General features: G+C 42.7%; 1 protein-coding gene across 1 annotated transcript in view; it reads right to left on the bottom strand.

Annotated features, from left to right (window-relative positions):
- The window catches only part of CABLES1 (Cdk5 and Abl enzyme substrate 1), a 96,815-nt gene that overhangs the window by 10,723 nt on the left and 63,783 nt on the right, over positions 1-22,309 (bottom strand). The window contains exons 7-10 of the mRNA XM_041399220.1: positions 16,145-16,222; positions 6,065-6,164; positions 4,397-4,553; positions 3,515-3,618 (exon numbers count right to left, since the gene is read on the bottom strand). Coding sequence (XP_041255154.1) covers positions 3,515-3,618; positions 4,397-4,553; positions 6,065-6,164; positions 16,145-16,222 — 439 coding nt within the window. The remainder of the gene's footprint in view (positions 1-3,514; positions 3,619-4,396; positions 4,554-6,064; positions 6,165-16,144; positions 16,223-22,309) is intronic.

The raw sequence follows: 22,309 nt of genomic DNA, 5'->3' as shown, positions 1-22,309 counted from the left end.
ACAGTTGGTATTGGGAACGTATTGAAGAATACTTTTCAGAATTGTCCCCTGAAAGGCAATTTGTGGGTATTACTTCTAGAAATGCAACAGGGAAGTGTATGCTCTCTTAAGCCCAAGACTTCACTACAGAAAAAACTAAAATAAACCGAAACAAAAAAGAAAAACAAAAAAAAACCCCATGCAAAAAAACCCCAAAAACCCAACAACAACAACCCCCCATAAACCAAAAACCCCCAATCCAACCCAAACCAAACAAACAAACAAAAAAAAAAAAAAAACCCCATGCAAAAAAACCCCAAAAACCCAACAACAACAAACCCACATAAAACAAAAAAACCCAAACCAAACCAAACCAAACAAACAAACAAACAAAAAAAAAAAACAAAAACAAAAACCAAAAAACAACCCAACCCAAACCAGACTAAAGCAAAAGCACTTCTGCTTCCCCAGAGCTATCTACAAGGAGGAAGCTCAGCTTCTCCTTGAAAACAGCTGAGGACTTGCAGCTAACACTTTTCTCTGAGAGTCAGGGCTAATTCAGCTCAGTAAAATTAAAAGACTATAAAGGCAATGTCAGTGATGATAAACTCAGGCTCCACAAAAATTGAGCACACCGAGTGCTAGCTGCACGTATTTCTGAGTGAAGTCTAAACTGGACCACACATTTTGTCTGTCCTATGCCTCGGGATAAAGCCTGCAGTGTTTACTGATGCAGCATTCACACAGACCTCAGCAGAGCTTTCCCAGTGAGCGTAGAAATCCTGGCCTAAGAAGCACAAGCCAGGCTCATGGGAGCAATAGCAGCGCATGCAGCTCTATCCCGCAGGCAGTGACGCAGCCCGGCATCCACTCCTCTTCCACACCTTCCCCCCATTAATTGCTCTGACATCCACCAGGAGGGGTGAGGGGAATATCGACAAGCTTGCAGCTGTCGAGCATTAATGCTAAATCCTGGCCAAGTACCGAAACTTTAATTACAAGCTGCAGCTCTCCGCGCACAACAGAATGCTGGGCGCTGCCATCAGAGCCGCTCTCAGCTGCTCCAGAGGCAGCAGTCACAGCCACATCCCGTCCTGCACCGGCGGCTGCTCCGGCCTCTGCGCTCCTCTGGCACAGGTCTGCTGCTGCTGCAGTGGCTCTGAGTGGTCCACAGGTCTCTCGCTGGCCCCAGACTGTAATTTGCTTTAATTGCAGTGTGAGCTGATTTTTACATTTGGGGGGGGGAAGAAAATGATTTGAAATTATAAGGCTATTATGCTCCTGCTCACACTGATGTGAACTGCAGGGAGAGGGGGAGGGGATGTCAGGAGAGTCAGGAAAGTCTAAAACAGATGTGAGTAAATGGCCTTATATTCAGCCCTATGCACAAGCCCTTGCACAAACTGAAAAATCCTACTTAACTCCTAAGTAAGCTCCTAGGACACTCTAGCAATACTTTTTCTCCCTTCTCTTGGTTGAAGGAAGCACCAGCAGCTTGTAAAATCTTTCAGCTGAGCACTGAAGAACAACCATCTGCCCCTTGGCTCCTTGCAAAGCCATGCAGCTCCTGCACGGGATCACAGCTATGCTGCTTTGGCTGCAGGCAGGCAAAACCCCGGCCGAGAGAGCCCTTGGCACCTGCCTGTGATCTACCTCAACAAAAGAAACAGAGCACTTAATGTCCTTCAACCCTTTCTTAGGTTAGTGCCTGCCTTCAGAAAGGGAGGTGGGAGTCCCACAGACCCTCAGACAGTGCTGAAGAGGTGATGTCTGGAAGGGTACACTCAGGAAAAAAACCCTCAACTGTCAAGTAAGACATTATTTCAGACACAGCAGTAATTAACCCTAGAGAGATTTAAAAGGCAGGGAGACCCCTGTCAATGCAAATATATTCTAGACAAACAATGACATTGATTTTAACAACTGTCCTTGAAGTAATTTTTCACCTTCAGGGCATCCAGTCATACCCCTTGTCAAATCCCCAGGCAGCTTCTTTTTACAACAGAAGTACAAATATAAGACTTTTAAATGCTGTGGACAACCAACATACAGAGAAGTGGGCACTGAATACCCACTCCTGGATGGAGAACTCCCTTGCAGGATGCCATTCCTGGCTGCTTCATTTTTACTCATTTAACCATGTCCACGAGAACATCAAGCTAAAAGGGGATCAAAGGTCTCAGGTGATTCTAGGGGACTTGCACTGCCTGGCAGACACTCGCAGCCTGAGGAAGGTCAGAAACACAGCCACAACTGCTAGAGCTATGGTCCCTTTGGATGTCGGCTAACAATGCCTTTCTCCTTGAGGGAAGACAGTTCCATGACTGTCCATGACAGTAACCATATCAAAACCTGACAAATATTTTCCCACATAGATGTAGCTGCTATAAAAGGTTGTCACTTTGTGGGTTGGCAGCCAAAAAGGAACCCGCCAGCCCTTAAAGGAAAACTGGTAGCAAGTAAGCAGAGGACACTCTGGACTTCCCATTTGAAAACCTAGAATAAACACAGCCGTAGAACTTAATTAAGCCTCTGTGTGCAACAGACAGAACATTCCTGTTAGCATGGAGATAATCTTCCATCCACATGAAGCACTTAGAGCTTATTTTGAAGAAGGAGCATCCACGAGCCAAATTACCTCTGGGGGTGGGGGGCAGATGAGCACATAGAAAGGCTGTATATTTACATAGATTAGCAGTTTCTTAAATAATGTCTTCTGTTCCAAATTAAACAAGAACATGGACAACACTTTAGACCTCAGTGTTTCAAATCCTATCATATGTGTATACAGATAAGAGAAGTAGGTCACCACTTTGGGGAAAAAAAAAATATTTTCCCTACTGCCTACTGTTACCCTGGATGTACAATCCAGACAGATACATGCTCACACGTGTATGACTGCACTGCCTCTTGCAACAGTCCTGCTAAAATAATCTACAGACTTGGAGCAATCAAAAAAAAAGGCTACAGAAGTATCTCACCACAGAAAACATTCAGTCAGAGCACAGACCATGGAACAATTATGTCTCTGTATTGTTAAGGGTTTGGATATAGTGGGAAATATACAGACTCTGCTCGTAATTGTTGCAATTAAAGGAAGGACTATCCCATGGTGAAATAAATACCTGGGAAACCAAGCTGTTCAGAGGAGTGAATGATTAGCATCAAAACACAGCGTAGCTTCATGACTTCAGAAAAACCCCAATGGGCATCCTCCTATTTTGTAATAGGTGCCAGTTTGAGGAAGTATAAATTTTCCTCTGAATGCCAGAGAATGAGTGCATTGTTTGAACAAGCCTTTCATCTAAAGCATTTATGAAATACAGCAGTAATAAAAGTGTTTGCATTTGTAATACCTCCAAGAGTTTGTTTTAACATGTCTTGAGAAGTAACTGTCATTTAGAACAAAGCACTCTGAACAGCTCTTATTAGCAGATTAAAAATAATAACAGTCTTCTTAAAATATGGCCAAATGAAACCTCAACCTTCAGAACTTCGTTACGGGAATTCCTCTGTCGTACACAGAATCACTTACCATATATGAAGGGAATATTAAAACCCGCTTATGTTTGCCACACGGCCACTGGGGATCGTCTAAAAGATTTGGGTCGTATTCAACAAAGTCTCCCAGGTCGCTACCTATAAAACAACAGTTTAGATGTAGAATTTTGAAAGGAATTCATTGCATCAAGACATCTCTGAACTTAGCAGAAGTGGCAAATGAGTTCACAGATAATGCACAATATTACCTCCATGCAAGATTTTTTAAAGAGATGAAAAATTGTTTTAAGTCTTGACAACTCTAAATATTCCTATATTAATTTGCCAAGACACAGAGGACCTAGAGCTTACGAATTACCTGCTAAATGTGAATTTAGGGCTTAGAGAACTGCAGAATTATATAAGGCTCCACAATGACTTTTATTCCCGGCAACAAGTTTTCATCTGTTCAAGCAGATGTTTTGATTTGTTTCATTTATCATGCCAAAATATTTTAAGCATATAGTGCTTTGGCTTATGTTTTGTGTCCAGTTTTGTAAACACAGCCCTTTCCAGCCTAACAAAGGTCACAAGTGGAATTTACACCTTCCGCTTATGACTACTGTGTTGCCACTGTAAATTTTCCATAGCAAAGGAAGGTAAGGACAAGCCTGATGCAGGAGGAACAAACAATGCTGATGACAGGAGGAGGCATGCTGGGTGCCATTGGGGCTGTCAATACCACCAATGTGCTTGTTTATTTAACTTCTATCCTCCACAAGCAAGCTTTCTAAGCAAATATGGAATAAGCAGCGCTTCACCCACAACAGAAGACTGTATTTATTTAATTTAAGCTAATGGGGGGACTAAAACACGTCAGTCCTTTGCAATAACTGCCTACCATCAGAGTACTAAAAAGAACTACTTGACAAGTTACCTGCATCAATGCTCCCCTGGGTGCTGTTAGCTCTTCCCAAAGAAAGGCTACGATGGCTTGCATTGCGAAATTGGGAGAAAGATGAGGTGGAGTCTATTGTGTTCCTCCGAGTTCCCAGAGCATTGGTGGGATATAGGAACTGTGTATAAGAAACCGTCTAAAAAACAAAATGTCAGAATGGACAGACAGTTACTTCCAGCCCAAACTGGATGCAGTGGGATGCTTTTGGTGCACTCCAACTTAAAGCAAGAGAAGCCAAATTAATGGAGGACTTTCTGGATTTAGTAGTTAGGCACAGATGAATATAAACCAGCCACCTACATCTGCTCCAGTGTAGCCAGTTTATTCATGCAAAAAATACTTTTGTGAAGGCATTAATTCTTCAGCAAAACAAACACACAGACACACACACACAGACACGCTCCAATACACTGGATTTAGAAAATCCTACTCAAGGGTCAGATTTAAAAATATATCAGTTTGGTCAGGTTTTTTCTAGTGGGCCTTCTCTGTAGCACATTTCAGCAGCTTCTTTACTGAACTAGCATCATCTATATGGGTCCCTCAGCACACAGCTGCCAGAGGCAAATCACTTAAACACTGCTAAACAGAAGCACTTTCTCCGCTATTTTTCTTTCTCAGGACTTTGTCTGGCAGAGTCTTATTGATGTAATAAGTGAGCTCCAGTCCACAGCAATCATTGTGGGAGATCATTTACTACCCCCCCAACATGTACTAAGTGTGAATGAGTAACTTGTGACAAAATTATTTTTAGAGTGCACTGATTCTCTGCTTGTACCCCTGGCCAAGAAAAAGCTATGCCTTCCTTCTTGTTGGCTCATTTTCCAACAATAACACTGCATTGAAGAAAAAAAAATGCGTTTGAGACTCTAGACTGGTTTATGAGGAGGCCAGAACACATATCAAATAAAACATGTGGCATGTGAGCTTTCGTTATTTATAAGCAGACAGATTGTCCTCAGGAATTTACAGCCTGTGGTCTGGCCTGACACCTGGTTAGGTGAGCACAACACGTGTAGCAGCATTGACCCAGGGCCTTTAAATCCATAGATGACAGCAGACTGAGTAAAACTGGACTGCAGAAAGTAAATCACGCTTTCAGGAAGAAATGTTTTCTTCTATGATTAAAACTGTCTCTCCTCTATATATTTATTTAAAATCAATCAGTTCCCTAAAGATTCTTATTTCCTTATTCTATTCCAGTGAATGAGCTTCTGGATTTTGAGAGACTCATCAGCCTTGTGCCACTGTCTTCCTGCTCTCTGGAAAAATATTGAGCAAAATGTTATTAAATACAATTGAAAGCAAATAGAATTACAGGTACAACTCTCACCAGAAATTATTCTCAAGGTCCTGACAATCACTGCAGAGATACCTCCTGCTAGAGCAAGGGGAAGGCTGTATAATTCAGTAATGCTTTACACACTCAGACATTGCCAGAGGCAAATTTCTTCAAGGATACAGAGTTGTCTGTGTTGACAGCTTGGTCAGTCCTCATGAGTTTCTGCTAAGCCTATTTACAGTTGCACATTCTGTGCTTTAACCACTCTGTTACGCTGCATGTTGTATTTGTGCTTCTTATTAGTTAAGCCATTTTTCCCCCTTATAACATCAAATCTAAGGGAGTAGGAACTGAAGCATCCCCACCTTCCCATCTGCTCCAAGCTCCACACCTTCAAGACCAATTATCTCTTTCAGACACACTCCAGCAGAATGGCACTGGCGTCCACCATCCAGCTTCATATCCCTGGGAAGCAGAAAGAAGAGCAGAAACAGCTCTTAATACACACGCCGTGCTCACATCCCACCACCAAATGCTGAAACAAGATGCAGCATTAATCCAGACACGCCAAAGCAAAGCACAGACCAGACAACTTTTCCTGTGGGAAGCACTTTTGCTGTCTAAAACACCTTCTAGAGAAAAGCCCTGCTTTGTTCACGGTTGCAGCTCAAAGCCCAGCCTGTGGTGCAGAGCGACGTTCCCCGTTGCTGGGTACCTCTGACAGGACCTGGCCCTGGGAAGGAACTGGAAGTCATACACATTTCAGGTGAGACAACAATCCAGCCTGAACACTTGACTGCCATATATCCAGCAGGCAGATGTTCCCAGAGCACATACCCACATTCCCCTATGTGAAACAGAGATCATTTCCTGTGGAAGATTCCAGCAAGGATTCATGCTCTTTCGAGAACACAGGAGAGTGACCAAAGCCCAGTGACCCTTCTGCTAGAGGCTGACAGGAGAAAGCCAGTTTTCCATGACCCTGGCATGGAAACTCAGGGATCTACTTTAGAAGGACTGACCCACCTGGAATCTCCCATTTGGAGATAAATGAGATGCCTGAGACAAGCAGGCTGTATCTCATGCTTTAGCATCATGATGAAAATGTGAGCAGAGGTGAAAAAGACTAGGAGCAAATCTGTGCTTCACAAATGACAGCTGAAGGAAACTCCATAATATTTATCTTGCAATATTTTCCTGGCTGGTTGCTGCTGGGGTCCAAGTGTGTGCTCAAAACTCCGTGTGGGAGAGATGCTGACGTGGAGGCCAGGAGAAGCCCTGCAGGCTCTTCACCCAGTCACAGGCTGGGCTATCTCCTGCTGTGACACACAATACACCCTGTTTCCAACCTATCACACATTTTATTTCTCTGAAACGTGGCCATCCTGAGCCCCCAGTAAGTTATGTACCTCACTGCTGGAAAAATCCAACACATCTATCTTCTGGAAAATATAGTTCAGTGATAAAGGAAAAGACTGTATCAAGTTTCTAATCCCAACAAAGTCCTCTTAGTTTCTTGATTGGAGTTCACTTACCACAGTGTCATATTATCATTCTTGTTTCCTGATATCATGTTACTGAGGGGTTGGACTAATAATTATGTAAAAATAGCTCTCTGTCACAAGCATGGTATTAGCCTCTCTGCTCCTGTGCAGAAAGTGCTTCAGGAAACTATTTCTCACAGAGATAAATGCCAAATTGTAACTATTTCAGCAGTTATCTATGAAACAAACACACAACCTGAGAAAGTCCCTGAACTCCAAAATGAAAACAAATATCTGAACTACCTGAAATCAGAACAGTGTAGTTTCTTTCCGTTCAAGACCCTACAGACACAGAGCAAGAAATTATGCTGTTACAGCTCTGAAAACATGTCATGGAGTAATTTTAACATGTAATTAACAGACATGGATAGATAACTCTGCCACTCATCAAATGGAAATCCATCACCCTTTGAAGAGTCAGCACAGCAGCTTTAAAAAATAAAAAGCAGCTCTGAGGACTGGAAAGAAATCAGTGCTTTTGAAGCATGGAGCAGGGTCAGCTGGCAAGTGCGAGCACACACAGGAATGATTCCTGGACATTAGCTGAAGATCGGTGGACACTATTGCCTCCAGTGCCCGTCTTTCTGATATTTCTAAAGAGGATTCTCCTTTCAGGACCCTGTGAACAACACTGCAGTAATTCTCCCTGTTTTGCAAAAGCTACTTGGGGTGTTCCCCTTCTCCACATATGCTCTATATTTCTAGAAAGTATATGACTGCTTGTGCTGTAAAATGGAGTAATAAAGTGTTACTGTTTGGAGAGAAGTCTGTCCATAAAACAGAGAATTAAACTCCCTCTCTTGAGGAAAATCAGTACTAAACAATGTGCAGTTTCTTATGAGCATATAAATGGAAAGGCTCATCCTGGCTTATAGACATCTTCCTCTCTCTTGTAAAAGATCTTGGTTAACACCTCATAAGGAATTCCTAAGCAACTTTACTGTATCCTTCTTGAATTCCCTATCAGTATGATCAACAGCAAGCTAGTAAATTTTTTTGCATGACAAGCCTTTATTTTTTTCTCTCACTTCTATTAAAGACAAAGAGCTCAAGAAGGTCTTGGCAAAGCTCTTACTGGGAGAGCAAGCCCAAAGGCTGCCAGCCCAGTACTGGGGGGAGCCCCAGCACAGCTCCTTCCCCCACACAGCCCCAGCATCCCAAGAACAACTAGGAAAGATCTGGGGGATGCTTTCCCTTAGTCCTCTCCACATGGGTGAGTCGTGCTTGGGGAAGGGTCAGGATGGTTGTTTGGGTACAGCCACTGCACTGGTGTGGCCATCCACTGCCACCAGGTTTGTTAGGACATGTCCTTACATAGCATCAGAGTCAAAGGGTCCCATGAAGCAGGAGCATATGGAGGACAGGTACTTCATAGAGAAAACAAATCAAGCTTTCACTGTGTTTTAAGTTATTTAAATTACCGATGGGACTGAGGAACTGCACAACCACTATCCAGTAGTAAATGGTGCTTAGAAAATGCAGAGAAGGAACAACAGTCCTTGCCAAAGAGACATTTAAGTAAAGAAAACTTCCTTCCTCCTCTTCCTCAGTTTTGATTTTCCTGCTTTATTTCCAAAAGTGCTTTTTAGGAAAATTCAAGGAATTCAAGCAGACACCCAAATCCAAAAATAAACCATGGGAACTTAATTTTACTACCTTCACTTTATTTGAGCAGGGAAAGCTTGAGAAAATGATCAGGCATAACATTTCCTTAGGAGGAAAAAAACTAGATCTCAGTTTTTGACAAAGTTTGGGGAGTTACCCTGATTTACATCAATGTCAAGCTCTAGATACTCTGTTCATGAATACCATTTCTGGAAGACTGAGCAGTGTTAGAAACTACGTTAAAAACTAAACATATTGTCTGTTATCCATGAGTGCAGAATGTTGAGGAATACATGAAGTACAAGTAGCTGGGCTCACAAGCTGCAGACTGAGATGCAGATTGAAATGCAGAACTCCAGGCAGGAGCCTGAGAATAGAGGCCATGAACTGCCAGCCTTTGGGACAACACAGGTGGGTGACACCAGCCAGGTGAATGGACACTGGGAAATGCAGGAGAGCTGGGAATTGCAGCCTTTTGGGTAACAAAGGAGATGAAAACCAGTGAGCCAGCAAGGTGGATGGACACAGAGAGGAGGGCAGGAGCCAAAGACTCAGGAGGAAGAGGAGACTTCTGGAGACTGTGAGGGTATAAACAGCCAGGGGTTCCTTGGCTGGGGATCCTCCTCAGTGGCACCAGCTCTGGCTGTTCCTGTGTTGCTGCACCATGAATAAATGGCGTTATGGAACAAGATGGAACGAGACATCTGGGACTTTGCCATGGGAAACCTGGGGTCGAACTGGTGAGGAAACCTGGTCTGAATTGTGTGTGTCAGGAGTCAAGTGGGGACCCACTGGGTCACTGGAGCCACCCACCATGAGCAGTTTCAATCCCAGCAGTGAAAGTCTCTGACACTGGAGTGTGACCAGCAGTCTCCTGAGTAGTCAGAGTGGCTAGTTTCCTTAGCAAGAAAATAAATGAAAGTTTCTCCATCTAACAGAGTTCACAGATTTTCTGGGAACCATACCAGGTGACATGGGATCCCAGATTTGTTGTCAGATGGTGAAGAGTTTTACTGAGCAGATAGATAAGGATCAAAAGAAGCAATGTCATCATGTCTTTTATTAGCCAGGCCAGGATTAACAGAGTATAAATTGGGTGCTGTTACCTTTGGAAGTGTAACACTTCTTTAATAAACCAAATGTTATGCTTCAACGTGATCTACAAAGTCCCATGCAACACTCCTGCTGGGCACTTGCTCTTTAAATGACAGTAACAGTTGAGCACTCTAACCTGTGAATAATTTAGGAGTCTATGAAATATTAAACAGACTTCTAGATACATGAAAAAGCCTTCTGCTTATTGCAAAAAGGAAATTGATAATTGTTGTTTAGAGATGTCAGCCTTCTGTGACTCTATTTTATGCTTAGCTATTCCCCCCACACTGCTAAGATTTATTCTAAAAGCAAAAGAGGTTCATGAGACATCAAGAAAAGATGCCATTCTCATCCGTCAGTGTAAATAATTTCTACTTATCATCTGTTTATAGAGACAAGGACAATGAGAGCTCTGGAAGAGATGCACTGCCAGTCAGACCAGCAGCAGGTCTCCCACTGCCTGAAACTGCAGGCTATAACTGATCAAGAGCTTTCAGATCCTAATGCCATTAGTGTTGCCAGAACAACTCCAGCTGCAATTTACAGGGAGAAGGAGCAAAAAAACTCCTGGAAAGATGGCTCTAATGGGTCAGCCTCCTTTTTTTCTCTCCGAAGATATTTAGCTGTCAGCATGCTAGCTCTTTCCCTGATGTTTTGCCCAACACAGAGTAAAAGTTCAAAATTTAAACTTACTAGCTTTTGGAGATTCATTGGTCAATTTCAATCTAAGGGAACAGGACAACTCATAAGAATGAGCAATAGGGGCTCTATAAAATTCATACATGAGATTATGAGTTTTGAAATGTCCTACTGTGAGGAAAAAAACTTTAGATTTATGTGTCTTTCTGTAAAGCTAATATTCCTCATAAGAATGAGCAATAGGGGCTCTATAAAATTCATACGTGAGATTATGAGTTTTGAAATGTTTTGAAATGTGAGGAAAAAAACTTTAGATTTGTGTGTCTTTCTGTAAAGCTAATATTTGCTTGGTTTCATTTTTTGTTCACTTTGTGAGAAGCAGGGAAAATGGGCAATGGTAAAGAAATGCAGGGATATTTCAGTTTCCCTGTCACAAGCTAAAAACAGATAGTTGTTCTTCCCCAGGCCTACGGAATGATACATGCTCAGGAAAAGCACTCAAGATTGATGACTTAATCAAAACTGCCTTGCATACAAAATCTGTTGGGAAGAACAGCAAGGAACTCGGTAACAAATCTGAAGGATGCAACAGAGTATCCTGCTTTGCTGTCTGCTTATTGCTACTATCCATATGGCAGTTTAGATGCTCTCATTTCTCCTGTAAATATTGCCCTGTTTTCCACACTCACTAACCTGCCAAATAACTGATGGCAGCAAGACAACCACACAAGTCCTTCTTTTCGCCTCATTTTGCATATGGCTTTCTTACCCAGTTTAAACACTAAATATGAACAAAGACTGCAGAGTTTAGGAAAAGAAGGCTGTTGGGAATGCCAGGTCTGTGGCATTGATAATTGATAATTTTGGTTAAATATTATTTGGTGCAATGGTATTGAAAACCTCTTGCTCCTGGCATCATTGAACATATTGTCCTGGCCAGCATCTAGTTAAATCTGAAGTTAAATTCAGCAGTGACTTATCTTTAGAAACTGGATGAAGCTGGTTAGTAGCATTTTTGAGAAGGACACAAATTCTTTTTATCTAGTGACTTGCTGCTTTACTTCAGAAGAATGGTCTGTTTCCTGGGCTTCAATCCATTTGATTACTCATACTGCATTATTTCCTTTAGCTGGAGGCAAGTTTTGTCAGACGAGTACCTGTATTTTTGTCAAGGCAGCAATATTCAGCAGCTATGCCTGCTGCAGGCAGATTTCTAACCTGAATTCAATGCCACAAAGAAGAAAAGATGAGGTGAACTGGCCATCTTTATAAGGATGTGCACTATCTGATGCTCTGAGTTCTCTGTCCTGTAGCTCATCACCTCCAGTCCCTGCTGTCAGTCAGCCACTGCGAACCCAGGTCTGAGTGCCTCTTTAAACACTAATCAGGCTGCAGTGCTGCATTTGTGTCATAGTGCCAGCTTTCCTCCTCCCCCAGGTCCTCCACATTCATCTTCTGGACAGGACTTCACAGGAACTTGGAAGCTCTTAAAAGAGTGCTTACAACATCACAAAAAATATAATCAGAATAGGTACTATTTCAATCTGTGGATGCTTTTGCCATTGATAAGAACAAGCCTAAAAAGTGCCTCTTCCAAAGCACATTTTTAAATCATGAAGCATAATGATGTGTGCCAAGGATGAAAAACAAACTGTAAACCCAACTAACTGCAATACCTTTTATTTTTGGGGTGAAAAACAACATGGTACCTCCTTCCTCCTTTTTAACACCTCTAACTGTGACAAACAAACATTGCCATTGTCCTTTTTTGAAATTGCTTAGGCTATACTAATGAGGACTGGATTGTTCTCACTTGGCTGCAAGCATATGCAGACCATTTCTGTAGGGCAACACGTCCTGCTGGCCACATGGAGCAACTTCAACACCTGTGAGCAGTGCCAGAGTTGTACCGTCTCCTTGGAAGCTGATGGAGAAGTGGTGCCTAGAGAAGCTTCAAGAACAGGCAAGCAATGGAGAATTGCCTCCCTTCTCCCCTGCCCAGGATATCTGCTTTTTTCCAGAGAAGGGAGAGTTGAACCTGCTTCTTTCTCCATCCTGGCTGGGGCCATATGGTGGGTGCAGAGAGTGCCCTTGCACACACCACGCTAGCAGAAACCTTCAGGAATGTTCCCAGAGAGCCTGGCTGTAACAGCTCCTCTTTAGGGACTCGAGTGTCCGGAGCATGAGCTGCCTAATGGCTAAAAGGATAATATCTGCTGTGTCTGATCCCCGTCTCCTGTCTCAAAGGGCTGAAATCCAATTCACCTCAAACCATCTGGAACCTATCTCTAAACAAATAATTCCTTCAAGTCTTATTTAATCCATCTGCAAATGGCTTCACTCTTTGGTTTGCCATGACACAAATCCCCTTTGAGGGCCCAGAGCAGGTCAGCATGTGTCAGGGTGTAACGCCTGTGCTGAGGGTGGCTGTGGTAGGACAGCTACCTGCTGCTGACCTGAGGCATCTTCCCCTGTCCTGGAAGTGGAACAGTATCAAGGCTCAAGTCTTTGCTGTGAGCTTCCACAGTGACAACCAGCCTCTCACAGAGGAGGTGTGTGCCACAGCAGCTCAGGGGATGCACAAGGTGCACCTCTGCTAAAAATGGGACGTCAACACATCCAATTTTCTGCCCATCTACAGAACCAGATGGGGATTAATGCTTATCTGTGGCAAGGAAGTTATGAAATGGATACCGAGGCAGTTTCAACACCATCCACAAAGTGGATCTTACATCTTTTGGAATATTATATTTAAATAAGAAAGAGGAACCCTTTATCCATTAAGGCTTCCAAAGCATTGAAAAACGAGAGGCAACTGCACAACCCAAACCTGCAGTACTAGCACTTGCCTCTAACCTGTGCACCACACAATGACTCTGTATGTCATAAAGCCAAACATTCAGGCCATCTTTCTCTTTGTCTGTTAAACTAAGAACAGAGGCAGTAACACTTTTACAAGTGCTTTCAAATCACTACATCACTCCCCTTAGCTACCACTCAACCCTGCCTAGCATCTGATGACTTTGGGCTGTAACATCAAGAGGTACTGCAGGGCAAGGAATGCCAGTGGCCAAGATGCTCAGCACCTCCTTCAGCTCCTGACTTGCAGTGAAGCTTTCTTTACTTTGCCTTCACCTGGCTATATCTTGCTTTGCTGGTCTAGATAGAGGAAGAAAAGTAAGCACTTAGGAAACTTATTCCAGGGGCACCTCAAACTTCATTCCCTCATGTACATCTACGGCTCTCTCCCCATACTTCCAATTTGTACTGGTACAACCACTTAAAAATCACACTTTAGGTTTTTGGGGAGGGTTCTTGCTGTTGTAGTTTGACCTCTGCATGGAGGGCAGGCACTTGAAGACCACAGTCTAGAGTACACTTCTCGCACCTCACTGGTGAGGGGTGATGCTGCCCCATCCACACAGGACAGGTACATAGAGTTGTGACTTCAGAAAGTGCCTTCTACCATGTTTTTATAATGCATCTGCTCCTGCAGACTGTATCTAGCAGCACTGGCAGAGCACAGCTCTTCTGAACTGCCTTGAGTACAACATGGGCTGGCAGCCTCCACCAAACAGCTGTGCCTGGAGATTTCCTCACTGGCCACTCACAGTGTCCGTGAGTTGGAGCAGAGCTGGAGAGGCAGCAGCAGCTCCACTATGGGCTCCTCTCACAGGCAACACTTCCTCCTGCCTGCTCATCCATCCTACTCTCCCACTGCTGCCAGGGCTCTCTTCAGTTCAAAGTTCAGATGTGTCCATGGCTCCCTGCAAGGACCTGTTTCTTTTCATTAAGTGTTCAGTGATATTTGCAGAACACAAACCAGCTGGGACATCTCACCTGGGGACAGACATCAGCAATCCAGGGATTCAGAGAAAGCAAAGCTAAAGGATGCTGTCATTATACAGTACTTCATAAGAGTATCCAGTGTCTCTCCCCCCTCCTACTTCACATCCAAAATGTGCAAGTAAGCAAGCACTGTGCAGCCTGAACAGAGTGGTACAGTTTATGCTATACTGCCTCATCTGTTCCTTGCACCAGCTGTTTCTGCAAGGAGGTGCCACTGAATTGTTTCTCTCTTCCTCTGATGCTCTGGAAGAAAGACAGAGGGCATTTTTTTAAATCTTGGCTTTTTAGCCAAAGGAACAGGGTTGGATTGTTGTGTACTGGCACTTGCTACCTTCTCATCCCATGCTCTTCTTGCTGTGCAAGCACAGTACAAGACATGACATGCTGAAATAATATTTAGTTTTGCAGCTGGGCTTGTTACTGCTGTAATTTAGAAGGTATAACCAGTCATCAGAATTTCAAAATGTGTTCAATTTTCAATAAAGAGGCATTTTCCACAGGATGATGACCATAAAAGAATGACAGTGTACTCAAGAACAAAGAACAAATCTGCCAGTCTGTCAAGAATTTGCCTGATGTGTCATCACAGTTTAATTAAGGGAAAAAATTTACTGTAAGAGTGAGCAGACAGAGTCAACCTTCTGACAAAGGTACTTCCTTTCCTTTGTGCATTAAAAATAATCTCCCTTTGTTTTGAATTACTGGTGCACAAGGAGATTGTGACAAATCACTCTCCAGAACTAAATAGATGGCTGGAAAGTATGAGCCAAATTTGTCTTTTATACAGTGGAAAGATTTGACTGTAGATGATTTGTGGATCTTTGAAACTCCCCTCAGTGTATCAACAGACTATTTCCCATGCATTTTGTGCTCTGCAGTCACTGAGTCAACCACAAGGACTTCTCAGGTCTCTGGCAAGTGAGCCTGGTGGCCATGCTATTCCCCCCTGTCCCAGGGTCACAGGGCTGCTGCCACCAGCACTGCTGATCCCAGCCTTGCACTGCACCCAGCTGCCATCAGAGCCTGCCAGGTCACGTCCTCCAGCCAAATCCAGTTTCTTCCACTTCTGTTGTTCCAGTGGAAGAGCTAAAAGCTTTCTCAGTCTCTGGAGAGCTACTTCATTCCAAAGGAACTATTCTATCAGAGTTACAGTGTCTCAGCACGTCAGGGGATGCAAGGCAGCTGCACGGACAGCTATGAACCTGTATAAAATCATGGCCAAAATAATGCTTTCGCTGACTGAATGATCTGACCAGTAATAAAAGTAATAAATAAAAAAGTATTCTGTTTAAATCCAAGTATTTCTTTATAGTTCTGGAAATCTAGACACAGTAGCACTATGTTTGTATAGGAGAAAGAGACAGCTAAGATGGCTTATACAACTAAGTCATACTGTCTGAAGTATTTGTTTTGTCAAAGATGAGTGAAACCAGAAGAAACAATAAAAAAGTGCATTTTTTCAAGAACATTGATTTCATGGGGGCAGTTTTCTCCAGCTTAATAATCAAAGATATCACAACACACATAAATAAAGTGGGGACTGAGAGCTGTAGTTTAATCTGGTAATGGTCCACAAAGCAAATACACCTAAGAGCATTTATCTCTTCTCAGAGCAGACATGTAAAAGCATTAGCCTCCATCATGCTGTGTTCTGTTATCAGGTCTACATGCAGGCCCAGAAAGACTATGCAGTACACATATGAATATACATACCCGACTTGGGTACAGTCTCGATATGGCAGCACTGAAAATATGCTACAGAAGGATCTTCTGCTGCTGATAAGGACTATTCTAAAATATAAAAGAAAATAAAAGAAATCAAAGACTAAAATTTAAAAATCCCACCACAACAAGCAAAGCAATAGATGTTACCATTGAGGAATTTGCAATCATAAAACTTCCATAATGGATGACTTATCTGTCCTCTTTTACATCTCACAGATATTGTGCTACGGAGTCTTTACAGAAGTGCTGAAGCCTGTGCCACAGCAAAGGAGCAGTGAATGAGCAGTAGAGCCCCATTCCCTCTACAGGCTTTCTAGGAAGACTATCCTGACTATGTGACTTGGAATGCAGGACAGATGCTTTCCTAGTGAAAGAAGTCTACCCACAGAGGCACGGGACCATTCTGTCAACCGACTACAATGGCTGAAACTCAACAGACAAAGCCAGCAGCAACCCAGGTGATACACACCAACAAATACCACTGATACACACTCTGGCTGCTGGTTGTGACCTTTCTCTGCTAAACCAAAGGACTCCCTTGATTGTCAGCTTCTTGTTCCTGAAATGGGCTTCATCCATCAATCAGGCTAGGTTTGCTATTATTACACTGAGTTTTCAGATCCTTTCACTGTTTCCAAGCTTCCTCTTTTGAATCTTCTCCAGTTTTTGCTCCAGACATTTCTTGGTCTCCAGGCATCATCCGTGACCTCAGAAGTTGCACATCTTCCAGTCTTACCTTTAAGATCGGCGTCTAGCCATGACACTCTGCCAGTCTCTGTGCTCAATAATCACATTAGCCCTCTTGGTTATGATGTTGCATTGACACTCAGGCATAACTGACCCCTCAGCTCCCATCTGTCCCAGTCAATGGCTGAATCCCTCCTCCTCTAAGCATGGCTTGCCTTTGCTCCTCATAGGCAGTTAGCCAAGATTTGGCTACATGAAATCATACATCATCTGCCTGCAGAGAGCTTATCTCAGAATCCAGGACAGTCTTAGAGCAAATGCCTTGCATTTCTAAGCAGTCTCCAATTCTCTGCAACATCTGCAAAGTCACTGTGTGATACTGTCCTGGTTTCAGCTCAGATAGAGTTCATCTCCTTTAAAGCAAATAGCTTGGAGCAACCTGTCTGTTACACAGCCACACTGCTGCCTTCAGCCATCAGGCTCTGACATATTAAGCAACATCAAAACCACCTTGAAGTCAAGACCCACTTCCCATGAAACAGAGTGGGATGCCAGTAGCTCCATTATTAAAGTTTTGGGAGATGCAGACTTGCAAGAAGCCAAGAGAAGCTTGGTGAAGAAGTAAGATATAAAATGCCAATAAGTAACTGCTTACAAATAGACCCTTTTTCCTTATCACCTTCAGGACACCGAGAATTGTACCATCGTACAACTGACCCTTCCTCCCTCTAAAGCTGGCTAACAGGCTGAACCATGTCAAACTCCTCTAAGACACAATGACAGCAATTTGTGATGTTTTCTGACCTGATTAGTGTTAGAATTTTCTGATATTTTACCTTTCTAAAAATCTCCACTTGTGGTGAAAATGCTAGGACCTACCACTACATTGGCTTTCAGGGCTATTGCACTTCATTATTCCGCTCTCCAACATTGATTTTTCTGACATTGTGTCCCACAGATCTGTATGTGAGGATTTAACCTGAATTTTTCATCCTTTGTCCTGCACTGATCAAAGCAGGACAACAAACCCTAGCAAGCTCTTTTGCTCTTTGCTGTCTGAAAACCAGCACACGCACCTATGAATCTCATACCAGTTACCCTGTTATTAGAACACTGTTTTCTTAAGGGACCAGCTTAGTCATCGTTCTTGGAAAAGGTTTAGCTCCCCAAGAGAGCTGCTGCACGTAATCCTTGGAAAAATGCAGAATGATCGATTTTCCTTCTCCTGGATTACTCCGTTATAGCAATCCTATTTTCTTCCTTAAAATCCCGTTTGAAAGCAAAGAGGGATTTACCCTTTAATGAAGAAAGGTTTCTAATAATAAACACATATACAGTTTTAGGAAGTTCTCCTGCAGCAGATGAAGTACAATTTCATTGTTGTCTGAATGCTGTAACACTCCTTACCTAAGGGAAATCTCAGATCCTTCAAGATGGTCTCACGGTGCGGCAGTGAGTTACAGAGCAGGGAGGAATGATTTTTCCCATTTGAGAACAGCAATGCACAAGCAAAAAAACCCTGGCATATGATTAATTTTGTGCTTGCCACTGCTTACTGCTGAATGGTTGCTACTCACAACAGCTTGCTTGTTCACTGGAAGCCTTGTTTGCTGATGTATGAAACTTGGCACAGGTTTCGAGGCTGACATCAGAAAGCATCTTTGAATTCGGAAAACCACAGTACCCACTAAGCATATTATCCCCCTCCCTCTGGCTGCTTCTGGAAATACAGCTCCTCCACCAACGCCCTACACCTCCCTAAAAATACCACTCAACTCTTAATACTTAAAAGAAAAACAAACTGGTGCTTCCATGTCCACAAGCAAAGACAACAGTAGGAAGTTACCATAGAACTGTGTGTATCAGAAGGAATCAGACAAGAAAGGAAATAAAAAGCACCAGCCCAGCCTCTATTTTTTTTAGATTTCTTTCCCTTGGGACCCAAGTATTGCCTCTCTTTCCATAAATCAGCAGATCCTCTTTACACAAAGATCTCCCAGGCAGAGCATGAGAGGAGCCCATGGCCTCCACTGCTAGGATGCCACAAAACCTCATCTGCAAAGCTGCCAAGGGAGAGTGATGCAAAACAGCTTTAGGAGCTGGACTGGAAAGGAAGTGGGGAAAGCAGTGGCCAGATACTCATCATAGAGGGATAAAATGGCATTTTATGTATAGGTCTCATGACATGCATGGAAGCAAAAAAATTTCTGAAAGCCTGCAATGGTTTGCTGGGGCAGAAAGTCCAGAAACTTGCCACAAAGTATGCTTTGGAGAAGAAGTTGTGGTGGAAGTCCATTGCCGCTCAAGAAAATCAAATTATTGCTTATGGGAGAAAAGTATTTTCCCGGATTTCAGCTCTTCAACAAAGGGCATCTACAATCCTGCACATCTCTGAAGCAGTTATCTCAGAAGCTGTGTGAGAGTGCTTACATCCCTTGATTCCAGTTGTGCCACCTAGACATGTTTAAAACCACTTCACAAAAAGGCTTTCATTCTTTAATTCTCACATTTCACTGAAAAGTTGTACTAATTATTACAGTTCAGAGCAACCATTATTTGGCAAGAGAATTCTGACAATGTGCAAAAGGCCAGAAAAGCTAATCTTCCAATTTCTTTATGAAGTGTATACTGCAAAAAAATCTTAATGAGCACGAAGCTCTCAACAGAATCAGTAATTTTATAGACTGGAAAATAATGTCTGCTTTCCCCAGCATCTGTCTAGGTTTGATTGTGCTGCACCAAAAGGCTGCCATCAAGCAATGTGATATACATCATATATACCATATATACATGTGGAATATTGCAGTCTCTTTTCTCATTCCTGATTGATGATTTTTGACTGCCAGGGCTCTGTTGCCCTGCACACAAAGGTAATACACAAACCATGGATGCTGTCAGGGTAGCAGCCCTCATTTTGGAGTCTCAGAAGTTCAAGGGCAATTAGAAGGTGGCTGACACTTACTATGAACTGTGAGGGTGCTGCCAATCATTAACCTCTTAGTCTGCATGTGTGTGCAATTAAGAGAGCAGCAAAAGACATTTCATGATGGTGTTTGGCCTTCACTCAGGCGTGTTTGCTAACAAAAAAAATTGAAAAAGCAATGCCATGGGGGTGGGAGAGGTATGCTGTTTTACTGCTTTTTATACCTGCTATATATGATAACTCTAGAGTCCTTCTTGTCCCATTCTCACCAGTAACCGTTTGTTGAGCTGGCTCAGGTTGCCATTTCAGTGGCTCTTTTTTGCTAATCCTCTGCTTCAGTGTTTATGGAGGATATCACCAATAATCCTGATGTGGGTAAAAGCCACAGAAAAGTGGGTAAAACTATATGCTGGTGCCTACCTGAGCTAGTTTGTATGTCAGGTTTACTTGTCTTTGTCTTTAAATGGGAAAATGGATTTTCTGCTGTTTTACAAGACTGCTTTGCTAGCATAGTCTAGGAACCCTAATTTTCCATATCCTTTAATAAGCCACGACCTAGAAATCCAAAGAAACCGGTTTAACCAGTGATCAGAACTATCAACAGGAAGCTTTACAAGGACTCGCTGATTAAGCTCCAGTCTGTGTATTTTTCTATATGAGCTTTTTCTCTGTGCTAAATAGCTGAACTTTTATTTTAACCACAGCGGGTCCTGCCTTGCTGCAGGACTGCCAAAGGCTGGACCCAGAGCATTTTTATTCAACACATGTCACCCCTGAGGCTGAGATGGTAAGAGCTCTCAGTGCCACAGGACAAAGACACATCACCTTACAGGTTGAGAGACACAAACAAGGGCAGCTACCGGAGAGAGGAGCCCTGAGCTATCACTCACACTGCAGTTTTCTTTGCTGTGACACAGTCACAAGCCAGTGAAACAACTTCTGAAAGTAATGGCTATATTAAAACCCAGTCATCAAATTCACCACCCAAAAATATATTCCGTGTAGATGTTTCCGAAGTTGGGTTCTTCATCTTAAGTGAAAGACTGACATGCTGTGACAGAAGGGTCAGGGGTTTCAGAGGGAGCTCAGAGCCTGACTCCAGCCCAGCTCAGCATCTTTAGCCTGCACAACCATGCATGAGCCACCTGGGACAAGGTCTCAGACATGGAAAGGAGCCGCAGGAGTGTTTGCTATCCATTACAACACCTGTGCTCCTCTGTGTCACAGGCAGCTGGAAAGGACACCAGCTTCAAAGGTCTTAACGTACTCAAAACCACTGTTGATTTTAGGATAAATACACAAAGCAGATCCACCTGTATTTCTAAAGGTCCTTTTAATCCAGAATGCCTATTAATTCCAGTGACTACATCCAGATCCCTGGGAAAAACAGTCTGCACTCAAATTACTTACTGCTAGACACTGGGGTGACACAAAGTGTTAACTCTGCATTTTATTTTTAGTTAGCATCACTGTGGCTCTACGACCATAGGATGAAAACCACTGCCAAAATTGTGTCTCTCATTCTTACTGTATTTGTATTCTAGATAAAGAGATCTTTATTATGATTGTGGAAATATTCTGGAAAACTGTGTCTGCTGATAAAGATAAGAAGCCAGTTGAATAACGGAAGCTTTCTCACCGCTTTCTTAGCAAGAAAAATATTCAGTTCCATTGTCAGACATAATGACTGATCTATGTATTAAGGTAAAATATTGCATATATGCTACAAATACTTCTTTGCAAAACATCAAGAAAGGAGTTTACAAATCAACTCTTTATTCATTCTTTTGCAGGTATTATTTCTATCAAGCTTATGCCTAGATTTTGTACATCTCAGAAATTTTTCTCTGTGGAATTTCCCTAATACCATGTAAGTATATTTTGCTGTGAGTAATTCTCAGAGCATATATCTACTTATGCTCAAAATGGACTAAAATTAAAGGGCTGCTTTTCAGTGTTTGATTCCACATGTATTTCTTATAAAGACAATAATCAGCATCTAGTCAGACAACAGTCAACAGTTCAATAGTTCTGCATGTGTCTGTTTGATACTAAAGCTGGATGTAAAAGCTGTTTCTAAAATCTCTCAGGGCCACCTTGCACAACATTCATGTTGATTACTACCTTTCACTGCATTCAATCGTATGTCTGAGAATAACAGTGAAGAACATTTTTCTTGAGCCAAGTAACACGTATCAGAATTCAATTCATAAAACCTGTGGTTCAATGCAGTGTCAGAATTTCTACTGACACGGTTCCATGTCTGATGGCAAAGGCTACAGGCACAAATCAGTTCAACAGAGCATGGTTCTTAGCCATGGTTCTCAGTTTTATGAGAACAGGCATGTGCAAGGGTCAGCTCTCACTGGGATAGTTTAGCCTACATGCAACCTACTCAGGTGGCCTAGTTCAAAACGACTCAGATTTGGAAGAACAAGAATAAAAAAAATTAAGAGGCACAGGAAGAAACTGTCTGGAAAAATCAGAGAGGACAGGTATGCTCTTTATAAGCAGGAAGGAGCCAGTTTCACTTCTGAGCTGGA

This window comes from Onychostruthus taczanowskii, unplaced genomic scaffold, assembly GCF_017590055.1.
Source record: "Onychostruthus taczanowskii isolate IOZ18803 unplaced genomic scaffold, ASM1759005v1 scaffold16, whole genome shotgun sequence".
Classification (NCBI taxonomy): Eukaryota; Metazoa; Chordata; class Aves; order Passeriformes; family Passeridae; genus Onychostruthus; species Onychostruthus taczanowskii.
Note: the sequence above shows the minus strand (reverse complement) of the source record. Positions and strands in the feature narration are given on the sequence as shown.